Genomic DNA, 18,625 nt, shown 5'->3' on the forward strand with positions numbered 1-18,625 from the left:
TGTCTATTTACTTGCTCCACTGGTGAACTAACCTCCTCTCCCATAGTCTCCTCAAATAGTCTCCCGCCCCCCCCCATCTTACTAGTTTAAAGTCCGCCCTGTAGCCCTAGCAAACCTCCCCGCTAGGATATTGGTCCCCCCACGATTCAAGTGTAACCCGTCCTTCTTGAACAGGTCACTCCTGCCCCAGAAGAGGTCCCAATGATCCAGAAACTTGAATCCCTGCCCCCTGCTCCAATCCCACAGCCACGCATTCATCCTCCACCTAATTCTATTCCTACTCTCACTGTCGCGTGGCACAGGCAGTAATCCCGAGATTACTACCTTTGCGGTCCTTCTTCTTAACTGCCTTCCTAACTCCCTATACTCTCGTTTCAGGACCTCTTCCCCTTTCCTTCCTATGTCATTGGTACCTACATGTACCACGACCTCTGGCTCTTCACCCTCCCACTTCAGGATATCTTGGACACGATCAGAAACGTCCCGAACTCTGGCACCAGGGAGGCAAATTACCATCCGGGACTTCGGTCACCTCCACAGAAACGCCTGTCTGAGCCCCTGACTATTGAGTCCCCTATTACTATGGACCTCTTTCTTCTAACCCTACCCTTCTGAGCTACAGGGCCGTCCTCTGTGCCGGAGGCTCGGCCACTGTCACTCCCACCAGGTAGGCTGTCCCCCCCAACAGTACTCAAACATGAGTACTTATTGTCAAGGGGTACAGCCACTGGGGTACTCTCTAGTACCTGCCTCTTCCCATTCCTGACTTTAACCCACCTATCTGCCTCCCGTGGTCCCAGAGTGACCACCTGCCTGTAACTCCTCTCTATCACCTCCTCACTCTCCCTGACCAGGCGAAGGTCATCGAGCTGCAGCTCCAGTTCCCTAACTCGGTCCCTCAGGAGCTGCAGTTCGGCGCACCTGGCGCAGATGTGGACGTCCAGGAGGCTCGGAGACTCCAGGATCTCCCACATCCGACACCGAGAACAACAAGGTGCCCTCACACTCATACCTCCCAAATAACTGAAAATACAAGAACTAAAAGATAAGCCTACTGTGCCCTCTTCCGCCTAAGCCCTCTTGTGCCCAAGCCCTACACTCTGCGCCCAGCTCACTCCGCTGCCCGCAAACGAAGCTGCCCGCTTCTTAAGGCGGCGTTCTTTATATATCTTCCCTCCTTCCCGGGCCTCCTTCACGCGCCTGCGCAGTCCCGCCTCTCAGAACTCCGATCTGAGAAGCAATTGGACAATTTGAAAATGGCCGCCGCCGCACTTCCTCTCAAGCCTCGCTGTCCTCTTCCAAAAGAGAACTACCTCACTCAGTATCTCCTTTATATACCTTCCCTCCTTCCCGGGCCTCCTTCACGCGCCTGCGCAGTCCTGCCTTTCAGAACTCCGATCTGAGAAGCAATTGGACAATTTGAAAATGGCCGCCGCCGCACTTCCTCTCAAGCCTCGCTGTCCTCTTCCAAAAGAGAACTACCTCACTCAGTATCTCCTTTATACATCTTCCCTCCTTCCCGGGCCTCCTTCACGCGCCTGCGCAGTCCCGCCTCTCAGAACTCCGATCTGAGAAGCAATTGGACAATTTGAAAATGGCCGCCGCCGCACTTCCTCTCAAGCCTCGCTGTCCTCTTCCAAAAGAGCTTCTAAGGGATGATCATATTAAACACTGAACTGAAGTCAATAAAAGGCATCCTGCCACATGAGGCACCATTTTACAGGTGAGACACAATGCAGTGGAGTGCAGAGGCTGTGGCATCATCAATGGATCATTTTGAGTGATAAGTGAACTGTAACAGATCCAGTTTAGCAGGAAAATGGCGTTCATTGCAATCCATAACCAGTTTCTCAAAGCACTTCATTATTGTTGACCTCAGTGCCACTGGACAGTAGTTGAGGCAGGTTACTGCCACCCTCTTAGGCACCAGGATGATGGTGGTTGCCATGAAGCCTATGGGGATAGTGGACTGTTCCAGAGAGATGGTGAAGATGTCTGTTAAAACCTCAGTTAATTGGGCTGCACAGTCTCCCAGGCGCTGCAGCCTGCCGTGGTTGACTTTGGCTAGGGTCTTCCTTATATCTGCTGCGGCCGGACAGAATGACTGCTCCTCGTGGGGGTGGGGGGGCTGACCTTTCTCGCAGGTGTATCGTTCAGTGCATCAAATCGTGCATGAAAGACATTCAGCCCAGGAAGGAAGGAGGCATCACTGTCATTGACACACAGGGTGTCTGTTACAGTCTGAAGGCCCTGTTGAATGTGCCTTGTGTTTGTAGTGCCACAGAAATGGCTGTATATTCTATATGAATAATTTCATTTTGCCTCCCTGATGGCATTATCTCAATCTCTCAGCTGTGCCCGGACCTTAGCTGTCAGCCATAGCTTCTGATTTGTCCTCAGTGCAATTCTCTATGTGGCCAGTCACAGATTGAGATTAATGTGATAGTTATAGGTAGCTACCTCCTTGAACACATTCCAGTTCATGTTTTCAAAACAGTACAGCATTGCTGAGATTGCCCTACCTGGCCGTCTTTATCTCCCTTTGAGCTGGTTTGACTCATTTAATCAGTGGTCAGTATACTGGAATTAGCATAACAGGTAAGTGGTCAGAGGTAGAGGAAGGAGCAGCTTTGTAGAAACCATGGATATTGGTATAAGCCAGGTCTAAAGTCTTCTCACCTCTAGTACCAAAGTCAATATGCTGATGGAATTTAGGCAGGACTGTTTTTAAGTTAGCACGGATGAAGTTGTCACCCGTCGTGGTGTGTGGTTCAGAGGTCACCGGAGGCACTGTAGAGCTTCGAGCATTGCTTCCCCAACATTAGAATAGCACGGGGGGAGGGGTCACAGGGAATGTACACAGCAACAATCACAATGGCCGTGAACCCTCTCAATAAATAGAAAGGCCTATACTTCACTGTTAAAAACTCACTCAGAGCCAACGGTAGGTCATCATGACTGAAGCATTGACACACCAGTTCTTATTAACACAGATGCACAAACATCCTCCGTGTATCTTTCCAGAGGTCGCAGGGTTGAGATCAGGGGTTCCTGACCTTTTTAATGCCATGGACCAATACCACTAAACAAGGGGTCCACGGACCCCGACTCCAGCTGAATGGCCGTTTCGGAGGTGGTATCCTGGAGCTGTGTTTCCGTCATATAACACAGTATCATATAGTAAATAAGGGTGTACTATGCACAAGCATGATCTACTGGCACTGTGCAAAATTAACTCTTCTGAGCCACAATGTACAAAAGGAAGTTAGGAATACTTTATGAGTCTGGAGTAAGTATTTAAAGATTGTTTCCCAAGGGTCACTTCCAGGGCTTTGGTGTTTAATGATAATTAGGTGAAGTTTACTGCAGGTGCAAAGTGAAGTATTTCCAGAGGAAGACTGGGAAAACTCTATATTATGAAAGGCAATATCATACAAATGGGTGCAGGAACAGAGAGAACTGGGTTAATTAATCTTTGAAGATGGCACGATAGGCTAAAAAAAGTTATTAAAATATGCTTCCTGGCTTTTAAAATGGATACCCAGAAGGCGGGGGTGGGAAAGCATAGTGTCATACAGCACAGAAATAGGCCCTTCACTCACCAAGTCCATACCGACATTAAGCACCCATTTATCCCGCACTAATTTCCCATTATTCTCTCTCTCTTCTCAGCAACTCCCCCGGGATTCCACGACTACGCACATGCACACACACAATTACAGTGGCTAATTGACCTACCAAGTCACATGTGGCTGGGAAAACAGGAACACTTGAAGGAAGCACGGTCACAGGGAGAAGGTACAAACTTCACCCAGCCAACACCAGAGGTCACGGTTGAAACTGGGAAGCAGCAGCCCTACCAGCTGTGCCAGTCTGCCGCTTGACTATTTGACACTTAATTTCGTCACGTCGCTACAGGAAGAATGTGATGCCAAAGACAGGGCGGAGGAAGAGTTTAATAGAACAGATCTGGTAAGGAGACTTCAATTGCGTGGATTGGCAGCAAGAGCTGAAATTGCTCTTAAAGCTGAGAAGGTTTTAAACCATCAAATGCTGAGAGACAACGAATAAAGAGAAACAACTTCTATTAGGGGAAGTGTCAAGAACTGCAGATTTAAAATGATTGGTTAAGAAACCAGGCATGACACAAGGAAAGCCTCTCTCACCACGCGTACAGGCACTATCCCGGTTTCGCTGCTTGGAAGATTCAATTGCCACATCCGAAAAGGAACTGTATGTAATTATGCCCAAGTGAATGGGGCCCACCAATTGCCATCACCATGCTTGTCCAAGGATGGGATTTCTGTAAGTACATGTCTGGCATGCTGGCTCCACTATGTTCAGCAGCTGGGTTTTTCATATAAAATCTATCGTGGAGCACATTATTTTTGAACAGTAGGGGATGAAACATCTTGGCTGACGGATGCATGCATAAGTGAAAGTAGGATTATTAATTAACAGCCCTCTCAGGGATGGCTTACGTCCCTATCTTTCACATTACACTCTGGTAACAATGTAAGAAGAAAGCATCGTGAGAATTTGCGGCTTACTGCTGTTTGGCCCCCCCGTATTTCTCTCAGCAGAATTTTTACATTTGCAGTCCAGAATTGCAGTCATCTGATCTGAGGTGTGATCAAGCCATGCAGTAGTTCCCTGCAATGCTGCAAAGTGACAATGGAAATTCAGTCTCTAATATCCAGCTCTCTTTCTAATCAAAGCCCGCAGATCACAGCACAGAAAGGGTCCTTTACACCCTTCAAACCAATGCCACTATTTCCCCTCTTTGAGCAAGCGAGCCTCGGTGTCATCTAGCACTCGCACATTCCCTTCCCTTCAAAGGACCATCAAGTTACTGCAGTAGATGGATCGATCTGGCAGCTCCTTGTGTGCAGCCACATAACTCTCCTGCTTACCTGGGCCACGGCGACCTGGGTCTGCTGCTGCTGCTGTTGTAATTGCTGCTGGAGAAGCTGGATCTGGTGGTGAACCGAGAGCGGGGCGCCTGAGGGCAGCTGGCCAGCTGAAGGCAGCAGCATCTTTGGGGAGGCGGTCAGGATGTTTGGGCTATCATCTCGGAGCTGCAAGAGATGGGGAGATGGGTGAAGATCATTACTAAAGCAGGGAGAAGGATCTGTCCCTTTCCCTCATACATTTCCCAAATTAGAGAACCTTAACTCAGTTGAGCCACAAACCATCTGATGGAAGAACTCAATGGGTATAGCAGTAGATGCCATCTCATTGGCCCTTCATTCAACCCTGGAACATCTGGACAGCAAAGGTGCATACATCATGATGCTCTTTATTGAGTACAGTTCAGCATTTAATACCATTATCCACTCAAAACTAATCAGTAAGCTCCAAGACCTTGGCCCCAATACCTCCTTGTGCAACCGGATCCTCGATTTCTTCCTTAGTGGACCTCAGTCAGTTTGGATTGGCAAACATATCTCCTCCATGATCTCCATCAGCACAGGTGCACCACAGGGATGTGTGCTTAGCCCCCTGCTCAACTCACGACATCTATGTCTGTGTGGCTAAACACAGCTCCAATACCATATTCAAGTTTGCTGACGTTATGGACCATATCAGAGGTGTTGCCAAATCAGCATACAGCCTGCCTCTCACTCAATGTCTGCAAAACCAAGGAACTGACTGTAGACTTCCGGAAAGGGAAAACAGAGGTCCATGAGCCACTCTTCATTGGAGGAACAGAAGTAGAGAGGGTTAGCAACTTTAAATTCTTGGGTGTTACTACTTCAGAGGCCTGTCCTGGACCCTGCATGTAAATATAATTGGAAAGAAAGCATGGTAGCGCCTTTACTTCCTTAGGAGTCTGCAGAGATTTGGCACAACATTAAAAATTTTGACAAACCTCTATAGATGTGCATTAGAGAGTGTATTGACTGGCTGCATCCATCATGGCCTGGTATGGAAACACCAATGCCTTTGAATGGAAAATCCTACAAAAGGTAGTGGATTCTGCCCAGATCACAGGTAAAAAGACCTCCCAACTATTGAGCACGTCCACATGAAACGCTGTTACAAGAAAGCAGCATCCATCATCAGAGATCCTCACCACCCAGGCCATGCTCTTTTCTCGCTGCTTCCATCAGGTAGACGGTACAAGAGCCTCAGGACTTGCACCACCAGGTTCAGGAACAGTTACTATCCCTCAACCATCAGGGTCTTGAACCAAAGAAGATAACTACAATGAATTGCCCATTCATTGAGATCTTCCCACAACCACTTTAAGGACTTTTTATCTTATTTCATGTTCTTGTTATTTATTGCTATTTATTTATATTTACATTTTCAGTTTGTTATTGTCTGGTTGATCTTTCATTTCTCCTGTTACAGTTACTATTCTATAGATTTGCCGAGTATGCCCACAGAAAAATGAATCTCAGGATTGTATGTGGTGACATATACGTATTCTGATAATTAAAGTTACTTTGAACTTTGAACTGTTGGGGGAAAGGGAAGAGTTCAAGATCAAGTTTTATTCTCATTATACAGTAAATAAACAAAACAGCGTTGTTCCGGGGCCAAGATGCAAAACACATTACCAACAGCACATAGCACACTGCATATCTGGTTACAATTTCAGAAAAACATATTGTCACAAAGAAAAAATATTCTTCTTCTTCTAAATCTTTTTATTAATTTTCAAATACATAGGCATAGTAATGCAGAGAGATTGGGAATACATAGTTGGTAAACAGTATATATGAGTATAAGCTATAGATAACACAGAAAAAAATTTAGTCCAAGTCCCTGAGTGGCATGATTGTAGAATTGATGGTAAGTTGTCCTTGTCCAGCTTGTTCTTCCACTGAGCGAACACTGGAGGCAACACTGATGGGACAGGCTAGCCCCAACTCAAATACGGATTCCAGCACGTCCTGCAGGGGTACTTCACACGACATTGGCTTCTCCTTTCCCCGTCAGCTGCAACAGGCGACTCCATGGCCTCGGCCTAGTCCTCGCCAAAACTGTGAGGCAAGGCAGCTCCCCGCTGATGATATTGACAATGAAACAGTGAACCAGACTTGCAGAATTCCACGTGACCAATGTCCAACAGGGCCTTGCAATCACAATAAAAATGTCCAAGATAATCACTCACACTGCACACTGTTCCACAGTACACGATAAGTCCAGGTGAAAACACAACAAAGACTGACAATGAGTCCAGCTTCATCACTATCAAGCAATTCACTGATGGTATAGTCCTGCAGTGGTCGATGTTCTTAACATTCAGCAGACTTGCAACCATACAAGATGAATGAAACCACCTTTATCTGACCCGGATCCCAGCACGTCACCATTTTATCAGGAGGAATTGCTGCTGTTTCAGGTCAAAACACTGCACTAGTCTTGACAGGGATAGAATAATGGAAGAGTTCCGTCTGTATCCCTACCTAGAGAATAGACACTACCATAAAGAAAACCTTCACTTGATCACAGACCACAAAGCAATGTTGTTAATTAGGTTAATGAGTTAAACCAAAAGCCTAATTGTCCTGTGCATCCCCCACAAATAATTGCCACAGATGTTTGTAATCCAAAATCAAACAAAACACTCAGTAGGTTGGGCAGCATCTGTGGAGAAAGAATCAATGAGAGTTCATGTTTTAAGTTGAACACCCTTCATCAGAACTAAGGAATGTGTGTTTCTCCCAAAATATTCCTCATCTGTAGTTTTTATTTCTCCCTCTCTCGCTCTGTACTTCCCTGAATGTCCCCATTGACTGCAGGACCTTCAAAACATACTCCCATCTCAATCCTGCCCCTGCCTGTCACCCATCCATTTCTCACATTCACTGCAACTTAAAACTGACTCATTTCTCAATTCTAATGAAAGGCCTTCATTATCTCTCTTTAAATAGATGCTTCCTTAATTGCTGAGGGCTTCCAATGCTTTCAGTTGTGTCCCTTGAAATCTTGTCCTTGGATCACAGGATTGCCCAACACAGAAACTAGCTTCTTGGCCTACCATGTTCACGCTAATACCTATCTACATTATTCTAGTTTTCCTGAATTTGGCCCATAGTCTTCCATGTTTTAATTTCAACTGCAAGTACAGTTATTTTCAAAGAATGTAGAAATTATACAACCTTGAGATTTGCTTGCTCACAAGTAGCCACAAAGCAAGAGATCTGAAATAACCCATTTTAAAGGAAAAAAAGAATACAAGTAAAAATAAAACACCAACACTCGATGGGCAAGAGAAAGAAAGCAAAACAAAAAATACAAGTCACGCAAACAATTGTGAACAACAACATTCTCGACCAAAAATGAATCCTCAGATCCGAACCCTGGGGCAGCCCAGAGTAGGCCCAAAGCCTCTCTTATCAGTTTATCATAATAGTGGGCATGGAGCACAGCAGCCGGGACAGTCTTCACAGCCTCAGCGCCATGGAAATAACCATTGCAGAGAGCGAGCAAAATCAGCTCTGTCTTTTCAGTCTATTTGGGCTGGCATTTAAATTGACCCAATAACGGAACAATAAGTGGACCCATGCCCAGGAGAGAGGAGTGAAGATCGTGCAGAGTGAGTGAAATCGGCTCTTGCCTCTGATCTGGGCTGGCATTTAAATTGAATAAACAATGCATTGTGCCTTGCTCTAGGACCTATCCACCACTGGTTAACATGTTAAGTGTTATTACAGAAGGTTTCTTTACATTCCACTCTTCCATACATTTTATGGTGTTCTTCCAAGGTATCACAAACACGAGGACACAGTTTTAAGGTATGGTGCAGGAGGTATAAAGGAGACCTGAAGGATAGGTTTGCTTACGCTGAGAATTGCTGATATCTGGAATAGGCTGCCAGAGGATCTGGTGGAGTCAGACACAATTAATACCTGTGAGCTGCAAACAAGCCAACAGTAAAACCTGGGACTAGTGCAGAGTTTCAACCCAAAAATCATCGACAATTCCTTTCCGCTCACAAATGCTGCTTTGACTCGCTAAGATCTTCCAGATTTCAGCACCTGTCTCCTGTGTCTCCACTGCACTACTGAATTTCAAAGTCATTTACAAACAGTCAGTAGTTGAGGCACCGAAGAATGCAGGCCTGACATATGGGATTCCTATAGGTGGATATGGATCTGGTGCCACAACTCTACGAACAAGTTCCTTTTTCTGTCTGTCTTGCTTCAAAGCAATAAAGGTGGGGAAAGCATCTCAGTGGCATCACAATATGGAAATCATCACTGTGGCCTTGGTTCCCCTCTGCACCTACAGTATCAGCTTAATCCACCCTGGCTGCTGGTTACTGTATTGATTTCTTCTGGCCTATGTGGGGAGCTAGAGAGCATTGGGCTCCAAGGTTATTTGAGCACCAGAATCAATTAATTGTTGTTTAATGAGAATCATTTATCATTTAGAGTTCCTTGTGTTTTTCTTGAGCGATTTGCTCTTTGTAAAGTGGTCTCCTGGTGCTTTCTGTGTAAACTTGTTAAGTTTATTTTGAATGCTTGGGGATTACTTGGATTATTTAAGTGGGTGCCTGATTAGCACTAATTGCGGGGTCCTGGTTTTGAGAATGTTATGTCTTGGGGTGTCGCTTGGCTGAGCCACCTTTCTGCTGTTGGGATTCTTATGAATAAACATTGGTCACTGTCTCTATATTGGAACCTGTTTTCCCTCTGCACATGATTTCCAACATTGCCAGCGCATATCGTGACAAGTTACGAATCAAGTTGTGTCTGAGGCTCCAAGTACTACACCCTATGGTTTGGGATTTAAACACATTCCTTTGCCTGCAGTACAAATGCAGATATGTGGGGAAGAGTGGGCAGTGTGTATGTCACAGTGCAGTAAGGGCCAGTGATTTACTCATTGAGTTCAGGACTCGTCGGTGTAGTTCGAAAGGATTTCGGCTTAAGGTTAGAGAGCAGGGGCTGGCGGGGAGGACTTACTGAGTGGTTTCTATGCAACTTCGAGAATCAGGACAAACAGAATCATGAGTTGGCAGCCTTTGTGGGTTACTGCAGAAGGTGGAAGAGTTTACTGAAGAGAACAGGTAAGACGCAAAGAGCTCAGACCCAGTCAGGGAGCCCCCGCATTAATTCTTAAGTCCGCAGAGCCTTGAAACCCCAGGTGTTCACCCATATGACAGTCAACCTTGGAGTAATATGGGCTCATTTCCGCCACCTTTTCTTGAAGGAGTACTGCAGAGGGAGCACTGTTGGCAGATTTGTCTGATCCTGGCCATCAACATCTCAGAGGATCTATCCAGGACCCAACACATCGATACAGGCACACCAGCAGCTATTCTTCATTAGGATTTTGAGGAGATTTGGTATGTCACCTGAAACACTATCAAATCTCTACAGATGTACGATGGAACACATTCTGACTAGTTGTATCACTATCTGGTATGGCGGCTCCAACGCACAGGGTTGAGAGGTTTCAGAGATTTATAGACTCAGCCTCCAGCATGGACACAATCCTCCCTACCAGTGAAGAAGGCAGCATCCATCATTAAAGACTCTCACCATCCAGGACATGCACTCCTTTCATTACTACCACCAGGGAGCCTGAAGACCCATATTTAAAGTTCTAGGAACAGCATCTTCCCTTCTAAAATTAAATTTCTGAATTGTCAACAAACCCATGAACATTACCTCGCTCTTTCTCTTCCATGCAATTTATTTATTGTAACCTACAGTAATATCTTATGTCTTCCACTATACTGCTGCCACAAAATAACAAATTACATGGCATAAACCTTATTCTGATTCTGACCCAGAAACGTTGCCCTTAGCAAAGTGTGAATCATGAAAAGGACTACCTTGGTAAAATTTGAAATGGAAACTATTATAATCCACTCCAGGAATGAGAGCACAAAACTGAAATAAAAGAGGTAAGCAACTGAATTTCTCTACCAATGTCTTCCACATTTACTATTCCGATGTTCGCCATCCAGTCTGTTGGACAGCTGGGATTCACTGTAAAATCAGAACACAGAGCTACTCTAAAGATGCAAGTTGCTTAGTATAACAAAAAACACACTTAGTGTCATTTTATGATCAGTAACAAACAATGTATGGTTTCGTCCACAAATATTGGAACATCTGAATTCATTCTTCCATTGGTACAATTAAAAAAAGAGCAGATAGCTTTGCATCAAAATTTGCAAATATTACACAAAACTAGTCCAGTATTCAATGAGATGCCATTTCTAATATTTGATTCACTGAACATCAACTGTCAATTTAAGTCCAAAGAAGCCTAATTTCACTGTTAACCTAAAGAGTCGCAGGGGGTTTATCTCCAATAAAATCAGGTAAAACACCTATTACTTGGATGAATTGACTTTGTGCTTCTGACTTATGTCTGGGTACAGCTAATGACAATTCCAATGGGTGATTATTTAATGAGCTTGCACTACGTGCTGCTGTTTTCCCATTTAAGTTCAGAACACAGCCAAGGAATATTATTCCAAACATATAGAGTACTGATTCTCTATTATACTGCAAAATGAAATCTGCAGACTTTAACATATTTTTTTCCTACATTGTTTTTACATTGTGTCTGCTTGTAAACTCAGACAGAATATCAAATAAATTTTGGATTGACTTTGTATTTAAATGGTCTTCTCAAAGTCCGACAGAAACCATTTTATCTGAGGAAAAGAACATAGGTTTAACCCAAGACCAGAATTAACCAGGTTTCATTTTTGTCCTTTACTAGTTTGGAGCTGCGCTTTCTGTTTCCCAGGTTTAAATTCCTGCTTTCCATTCTTTAGGCCAAACTGTACATTTTATGTAGTAACTGCAATCTCCCTTTCCAGCTCTACAGATATTCCATTTACACATCCCATGGATTCAACTAATTACTTTGTTGCAGGAATTAACTTTCCATCAATCTATAATCCTGTCCAGAAACACCAATTCATCTTTGGGAGTTCATATCACCTAATTAGAAAGCATTAAAAACGTTCAGAAATACAGGATTGTGCTATTAGCTTAATAATCAATGCTCCACCAACAAGTACACAGTACTGCATAAAATAAAAATTACTACATAAGATAAATACCATAATTTCAAGGCTTAATTTTTATATAATGACATCATGTGCTTTTCTGTCAAGTATACAGTATTTTAATGGAATTGTTCTATTCTTCATATCAAAGAAGTCAGTGATTGCTTTGCACACTCGAACAAACGGGGTGAAGAAAAATATCTCCGTGGTACCTAATTCCACAACCTAAGATTCTCTCACGAATTCAGAGCAAGCCATTCTGATTCACTACCCGGTTAAGTGCTCAGAACGTGTGAAAGTACAACACAATATGGGATAAACCCCCAGACACAATTAACAATGAGCAAAATGACTTCTGAATATGAAAGCTGGATAAACACAGCCCCATGATGGTAGGGTATTAACCACAGATTAAATTCGCTAATTGACCACAGTACGCAAGGTCTAAGCAAATCATGTTCAGAATATCTTAAAGAAAATAGCACAAGAAGTAAACAATTATTGCAATATGCAGACAACCTTTATTCCAAATTTGCTGAATTAATTAATTTGCTCAGCAGCAGTGATGGGATCTGATCCTGATTTTATGGGTCACTCATCTAGTTCTAGATTATTGGACCTGTAATGTATACCAACCTCCTGATTTAGAAGCTGGCAAACACAAGCTGCGGGCTCTCTGCATCAGAGCAAAGGGATCAACAAACTGAGCGACTGAGGACCTTGAATATAATAAATCACAGAAACAGATTATCGGGCACATAGAGGGAAAAATTTTAGGATCTGCTCAATGTCTCCTTGAAGATTTGCAACGCTTCCCTGACTTTTAGGACTCTTTCTGGCCCAAGTATACTTCAGAGTGGGAGAAGGAGCATTTAGGTATCAAAGAGCTTGTCCATTCATTGTGAGCATCCATAAGCAGCAGAAATGTGTACCTCCTCACAAACTACTCACCCATCCCTCCCCAAGAGCCACCATCCGTGGAAGAATCTATACTTCCAATATTGGTTTCGGCAGCCACCTTGGAACCTGCAAACCCATATTGCAAAGAACCAAATGATTTGCCTAGGAAGAAGACTTAGGAATAAGATAAGACCTCTTATCAAACTGAGCACTATAATGTGGTGCATCACTGGGATCATCAAGTAGATTCCAGCACATTGGCTGCCTGTGCTGGGATCCACTGCAATAACGACTGAACAACTCCCTCTTTCTACAAAACTTCACCATCTCTTGAGATTATAGAAAACTTTCTGAATCAGATTATCTAAATCTCCTGCATGACAATTCCAAACCCAGCGAAACTTGGAGAATTGTAGCAAAACTATTAAGATGTCACAAGCAAGTACCCGGTGACCAAAAAGCCACAGAAGCTTCCTGGTTTTGATCTTCCATGCAGGCCAATGGCATCTCTATACCGTCTCTGCAAAACGTGTAGTAGATAGATTTATAAAAAGGGAAGTTACGTTTGATGTACAAGTTGAGATGTAAGTCGTATTCAGTGTGAGTTTGTCATCAGGAACAGATGACCAAACACATAATGAATGATTCACTGCCCGATGCACAAATCTAATGGAAGCTTGCAGCAATACAAGCTGCCAATCAGCCATTCAAATAAATGCAACAGGAAGCTCTTCCTTTACATTTCCTCTTCCTCCAAGTCCACAAAGCAGGTTCAAAATTCAAACCATACCACTGCTCTGCTTTGAACGAGGGGAACAATTGTAACATACTGAAGTTGGCTGATATTGCAATGCAAGGTCGGAGTGTGAGTTGTGAGGAGAATGCACAGAAGAGGCTTCATGGGGATATGAACAGCGTAAGTGAATGAGCAAGGATTTGACAGGTGGAATAGAATGTGGCAAAATGATTAGTTATCACTTTGAAGGGAAAACAAGACATTGCTTTTAATAGTGAGCTTTTGAAAGATGTTCAAAGGGGCCTGGGTGCCCTTATGCAAAAATCACTGTAGGTTCAGTAAGTAATTTGGGCAGCCAATGGTATGTTAACCTATACTGCCAGAGGATTTCGGTACAAGATTAGCGATACGCTACTGGAATTATAAAAAGCCCCAGTGAGACTTCACCTGGAATATTGTATACAGGTCTGATTTCTGTACTTAAGAAAGGATGTTGGTGCCAAGAAAGCATCAACATCACTTCTTGATTTCCTCAGAAAGTATAGAAACCAGGCAGATGCCTGATAACTCTTACCAATTTTTACAGATGGACCATAGAAAATATCCTGCTTGGATGTGAATGCTCTGCCCATGACCACAAGCAATTATGGAGAGTGATGCACACAGCCCAGTTCATCACACAAAGCAGTCTCCCCTTCATCAGCTCCATCTACACTTCCCTGCTGCCTTGGAAAAGCAGTTAACATAATTAAGACTTCTACTCCCAAGGTCATTATCTCTTCTCCCATCTCCTGTCAGACAGCAGATAAAAACAAACTTGGAAGTATGTACCACCAGACTGAAAGATAGCTTCTACCTGTACCTGTTATAGCTTCTTCACTGTTATCAGTCTAGAACTCTCTCTCTCTCTACTGCCCATTTGATGCAGCAGTAAATACAGGTTCCTCCATCTCTGTTGGTATTCAGGGCTTCCTCCACCATGTCAGTAGCTCAGTTTTCATTACTGTCAGTCATGCAAGTTCCAGGTGGAGACTAAGGAATACCGTTGCACTCAGATATAGGATTCTTCATTGCTGTTTCCATACAATCTTGTTTTATCAGTAAGGGTTGTTAGCCCTGAGCTGAACCCTTGAACCTGGAGCACCAAAGGACCACTCTCAGTCTGGCCTCTATCTTTTGACCTGTTTGACATGGGTGACCATACCAAGAACTAAACCTTCAAGCTCTGACTCCATTCCTCGGTTGTGGTCCTCTTGGAGAATTACTCTTGAACGGACCTCTTATATTCTAAGAATAATCTCTTGATCTCCCAATCTACCTCGTTGTGGCTCGTGTACGTTATTTGTTTACCGGCGCAATGTATGGGGTTTTCCATTTTGACAGAGATGACACAAGATAAGATATAAACGTATTTCCTAATGTTAAAAGGATCAAAGATATTGTAGAGAGTAAAGAAACGGGCTCTGAAGCACAGGATCAGCCTTGAGCCTGGGCTGTTAAATGGCAGAACAGGTTTGGAAAGGCTGAATGGCCACCTCTGCTCCTTTTACCCATGATTCTCGGTCTCTGAGCACAGAGAAATTTCTTACATCTGGTCAGATTTGAGTGTGAGGGAAAACGTTAGAGAGTGAGGGACGTGCCTAAGTCCCTGCCCACTATCAAGCACAAATTTACAAAAAGGAAAGAGAAACAGACAAAATCAGAGGGGGATTTGAAGAACGTGGGCACTGTTGCATGGCAAAACCTGGAAAGGAGGAAGAATATGGGAAAATGCAGAAACAGGCAGCAAATCTATCCAGCTTCAAAAGCCGTGAATGAGAGAAAAAACAAGGTTCGTTGTTCTTGCCAGGCAGAAGTTCCCAAGCAAAATGAGAAAACTTATAGGAGAATGCACACACAGCGAAAGTAGTGAGAAACAATAAGCATGACAGGGGCCAATGACTGAGGTATAAATCACACAGCCATATTGTTCTGATTAAATTCCACAGCGGAGCACAGTGGCCAGTGAATTGAGACTCTATAAATATCATTCCCAGCTGCAGCTTAATTAACTGATAGGTGTTATATTACAGGACAGTCTCCAGTCACTAAAACCACAGCAGCCTTCTGAAAGCAAAGCCCTCTCTTTATAACCCATGAGTAAGTTGAGTACAAGCCGAAGATGGGGTAGTCGGCAGAGTGAGGGTGCAAGAAGGGTGTTCATTCAGTCAAGGCAAGGACAGTAAAACTTACAGTCAAAATGGCGCCTACGTACAATGCTCCCACAGTCAACATTTTCTGGATACAGCATAAACCATATATTTCACTTTTATGTCCTTTATGTTTGTGTTTCATCTTGAATGTGATTTTGGAACCATTGGCGCCTGTGATTTGCAATTTGGATATCATTTGGATGCTTGAGCAACTCTGCAGTAATTGAGAGGATTCTGGGAGACAGAGGCAGTGTGTGCAAACCTTGGGACAAAAAGACTGTGGGACGGGACATGTCAATTGTGCCAATTAAAGCATCCATCCTTCAACGATTAAAGGATGAGGAAGATTGAAATATTGAGGTGAAAACGGGAGGTGAGCACCAGGTGCCTGCCTTTTGATCGCTGGTGGGATCGCTCTGCTATGGAGAGGGGAGACTGCTTTTTGATCACTGGTGGGATCACTCTGCTATGGAGAGGGGAGACTGCCTTTTGATCACTGGTGGGATCACTCTGCTACGGAGAGGGGAGACTGCCTTTTGATCACTGGTGGGATCGCTCTGCTACGGAGAGGGGAGACTGCCTTTTGATCACTGGTGGGATCACTCTGCTACGGAGAGGGGAGACTGCCTTTTGATCACTGGTGGGATCACTCTGCTATGGAGAGGGGAGACTGCCTTTTGATCACTGGTGGGATCACTCTGCTACAGGAGGGGGGAGACTGCCTTTTGATCACTGGTGGGATCACTCTGCTATGGAGAGGGGAGACTGCCTTTTGATCACTGGTGGGATCACTCTGCTACGGAGAGGGGAGACTGCCTTTTGATCACTGGTGGGATAACTCTGCTATGGAGAGGGGAGACTGCCTTTTGATCACTGGTGGGATCACTCTGCTATGGAGAGGGGAGACTGCCTTTTGATCACTGGTGGGATCACTCTGCTACAGGAGGGGGGAGACTGCCTTTTGATCACTGGTGGGATCACTCTGCTACAGGAGGGGGGAGACTGCCTTTTGATCACTGGTGGGATCGCTCTGCTATGGAGAGGGGAGACTGCCTTTTGATCACTGGTGGGATCACTCTGCTACGGAGAGGGGAGACTGCCTTTTGATCACTGGTGGGATCACTCTGCTATGGAGAGGGGAGACTGCCTTTTGATCACTGGTGGGATCACTCTGCTACAGGAGGGGGGAGACTGCCTTTTGATCACTGGTGGGATCACTCTGCTACAGGAGGGGGGAGACTGCCTTTTGATCACTGGTGGGATCGCTCTGCTATGGAGAGGGGAGATTGCCTTTTGATCACTGGTGGGATCACTCTGCTACGGAGAGGGGAGACTGCCTTTTGATCACTGGTGGGATCACTCAGCTATGGAGAGGGGAGACTGCCTTTTGATCACTGGTGGGATCACTCTGCTACAGGAGGGGGGAGACTGCCTTTTGATCACTGGTGGGATAACTCTGCTATGGAGAGGGGAGACTGCCTTTTGATTACTGGTGGGATCACTCTGCTATGGAGAGGGGAGACTGCCTTTTGATCACTGGTGGGATCACTCTGCTATGGAGAGGGGAGACTGCCTTTTGATCACTGGTGGGATCACTCTGCTATGGAGAGGGGAGACTGCCTTTTGATCCCTGGTGGGATCGCTCTGCTATGGAGAGGGGAGACTGCCTTTTGATCACTGGTGGGATCGCTCTGCTATGGAGAGGGGAGACTGCCTTTTGATCACTGGTGGGATCACTCTGCTATGGAGAGGGGAGACTGCCTTTTGATCACTGGTGGGATCACTCTGCTATGGAGAGGGGAGACTGCCTTTTGATCACTGGTGGGATCACTCTGCTACCGGAGAGGGGAGACTGCCTTTTGATCACTGGTGGGATCGCTCTGCTATGGAGAGGGGAGACTGCCTTTTGATCACTGGTGGGATCACTCTGCTACGGAGAGGGGAGACTGCCTTTTGATCACTGGTGGGATCGCTCTGCTATGGAGAGGGGAGACTGCCTTTTGATCACTGGTGGGATCACTCTGCTATGGAGAGGGGAGACTGCCTTTTGATCACTGGTGGGATCACTCTGCTACAGGAGGGGGGAGACTGCCCTTTGATCACTGGTGGGATCACTCTGCTACAGGAGGGGGGAGACTGCCTTTTGATCACTGGTGGGATCGCTCTGCTATGGAGAGGGGAGACTGCCTTTTGATCACTGGTGGGATCACTCTGCTATGGAGAGGGGAGACTGCCTTTTGATCACTGGTGGGATCACTCTGCTATGGAGAGGGGAGACTGCCTTTTGATCACTGGTGGGATCACTCTGCTACAGGAGGGGGGAGACTGCCTTTTGATCACTGGTGGGATCACTCTGCTACAGGAGGGGGGAGACTGCCTTTTGATCACTGGTGGGATCGCTCTGCTATGGAGAGGGGAGACTGCCTTTTGATCACTGCTGGGATCACTCTGCTATGGAGAGGGGAGACTGCCTTTTGATCACTGCTGGGATCACTCTGCTATGGAGAGGGGAGACTGCCTTTTGATCACTGCTGGGATCACTCTGCTATGGAGAGGGGAGACTGCCTTTTGATCACTGGTGGGATAACTCTGCTATGGAGAGGGGAGACTGCCTTTTGATCACTGGTGGGATCACTCTGCTATGGAGGGGGGAGACTGCCTTTTGATCACTGGTGGGATCGCTCTGCTATGGAGAGGGGAGACTGCCTTTTGATCACTGCTGGGATCACTCTGCTATGGAGAGGGGAGACTGCCTTTTGATCACTGGTGGGATAACTCTGCTATGGAGAGGGGAGACTGCCTTTT

General features: G+C 45.2%; 1 protein-coding gene across 9 annotated transcripts in view; it reads right to left on the bottom strand.

Moving 5' to 3' along the window:
- The window catches only part of nos1apa (nitric oxide synthase 1 (neuronal) adaptor protein a), a 479,658-nt gene that overhangs the window by 56,666 nt on the left and 404,367 nt on the right, over nucleotides 1-18,625 (bottom strand). For all 9 annotated transcript variants that reach the window (XM_059984732.1, XM_059984731.1, XM_059984734.1 and 6 more), the window contains one exon: nucleotides 4,914-5,078. In XM_059984732.1, coding sequence (XP_059840715.1) covers nucleotides 4,914-5,078 — 165 coding nt within the window. The remainder of the gene's footprint in view (nucleotides 1-4,913; nucleotides 5,079-18,625) is intronic.

Source organism: Hypanus sabinus, chromosome 11 (assembly GCF_030144855.1).
Source record: "Hypanus sabinus isolate sHypSab1 chromosome 11, sHypSab1.hap1, whole genome shotgun sequence".
Lineage (NCBI taxonomy): Eukaryota > Metazoa > Chordata > Chondrichthyes > Myliobatiformes > Dasyatidae > Hypanus > Hypanus sabinus.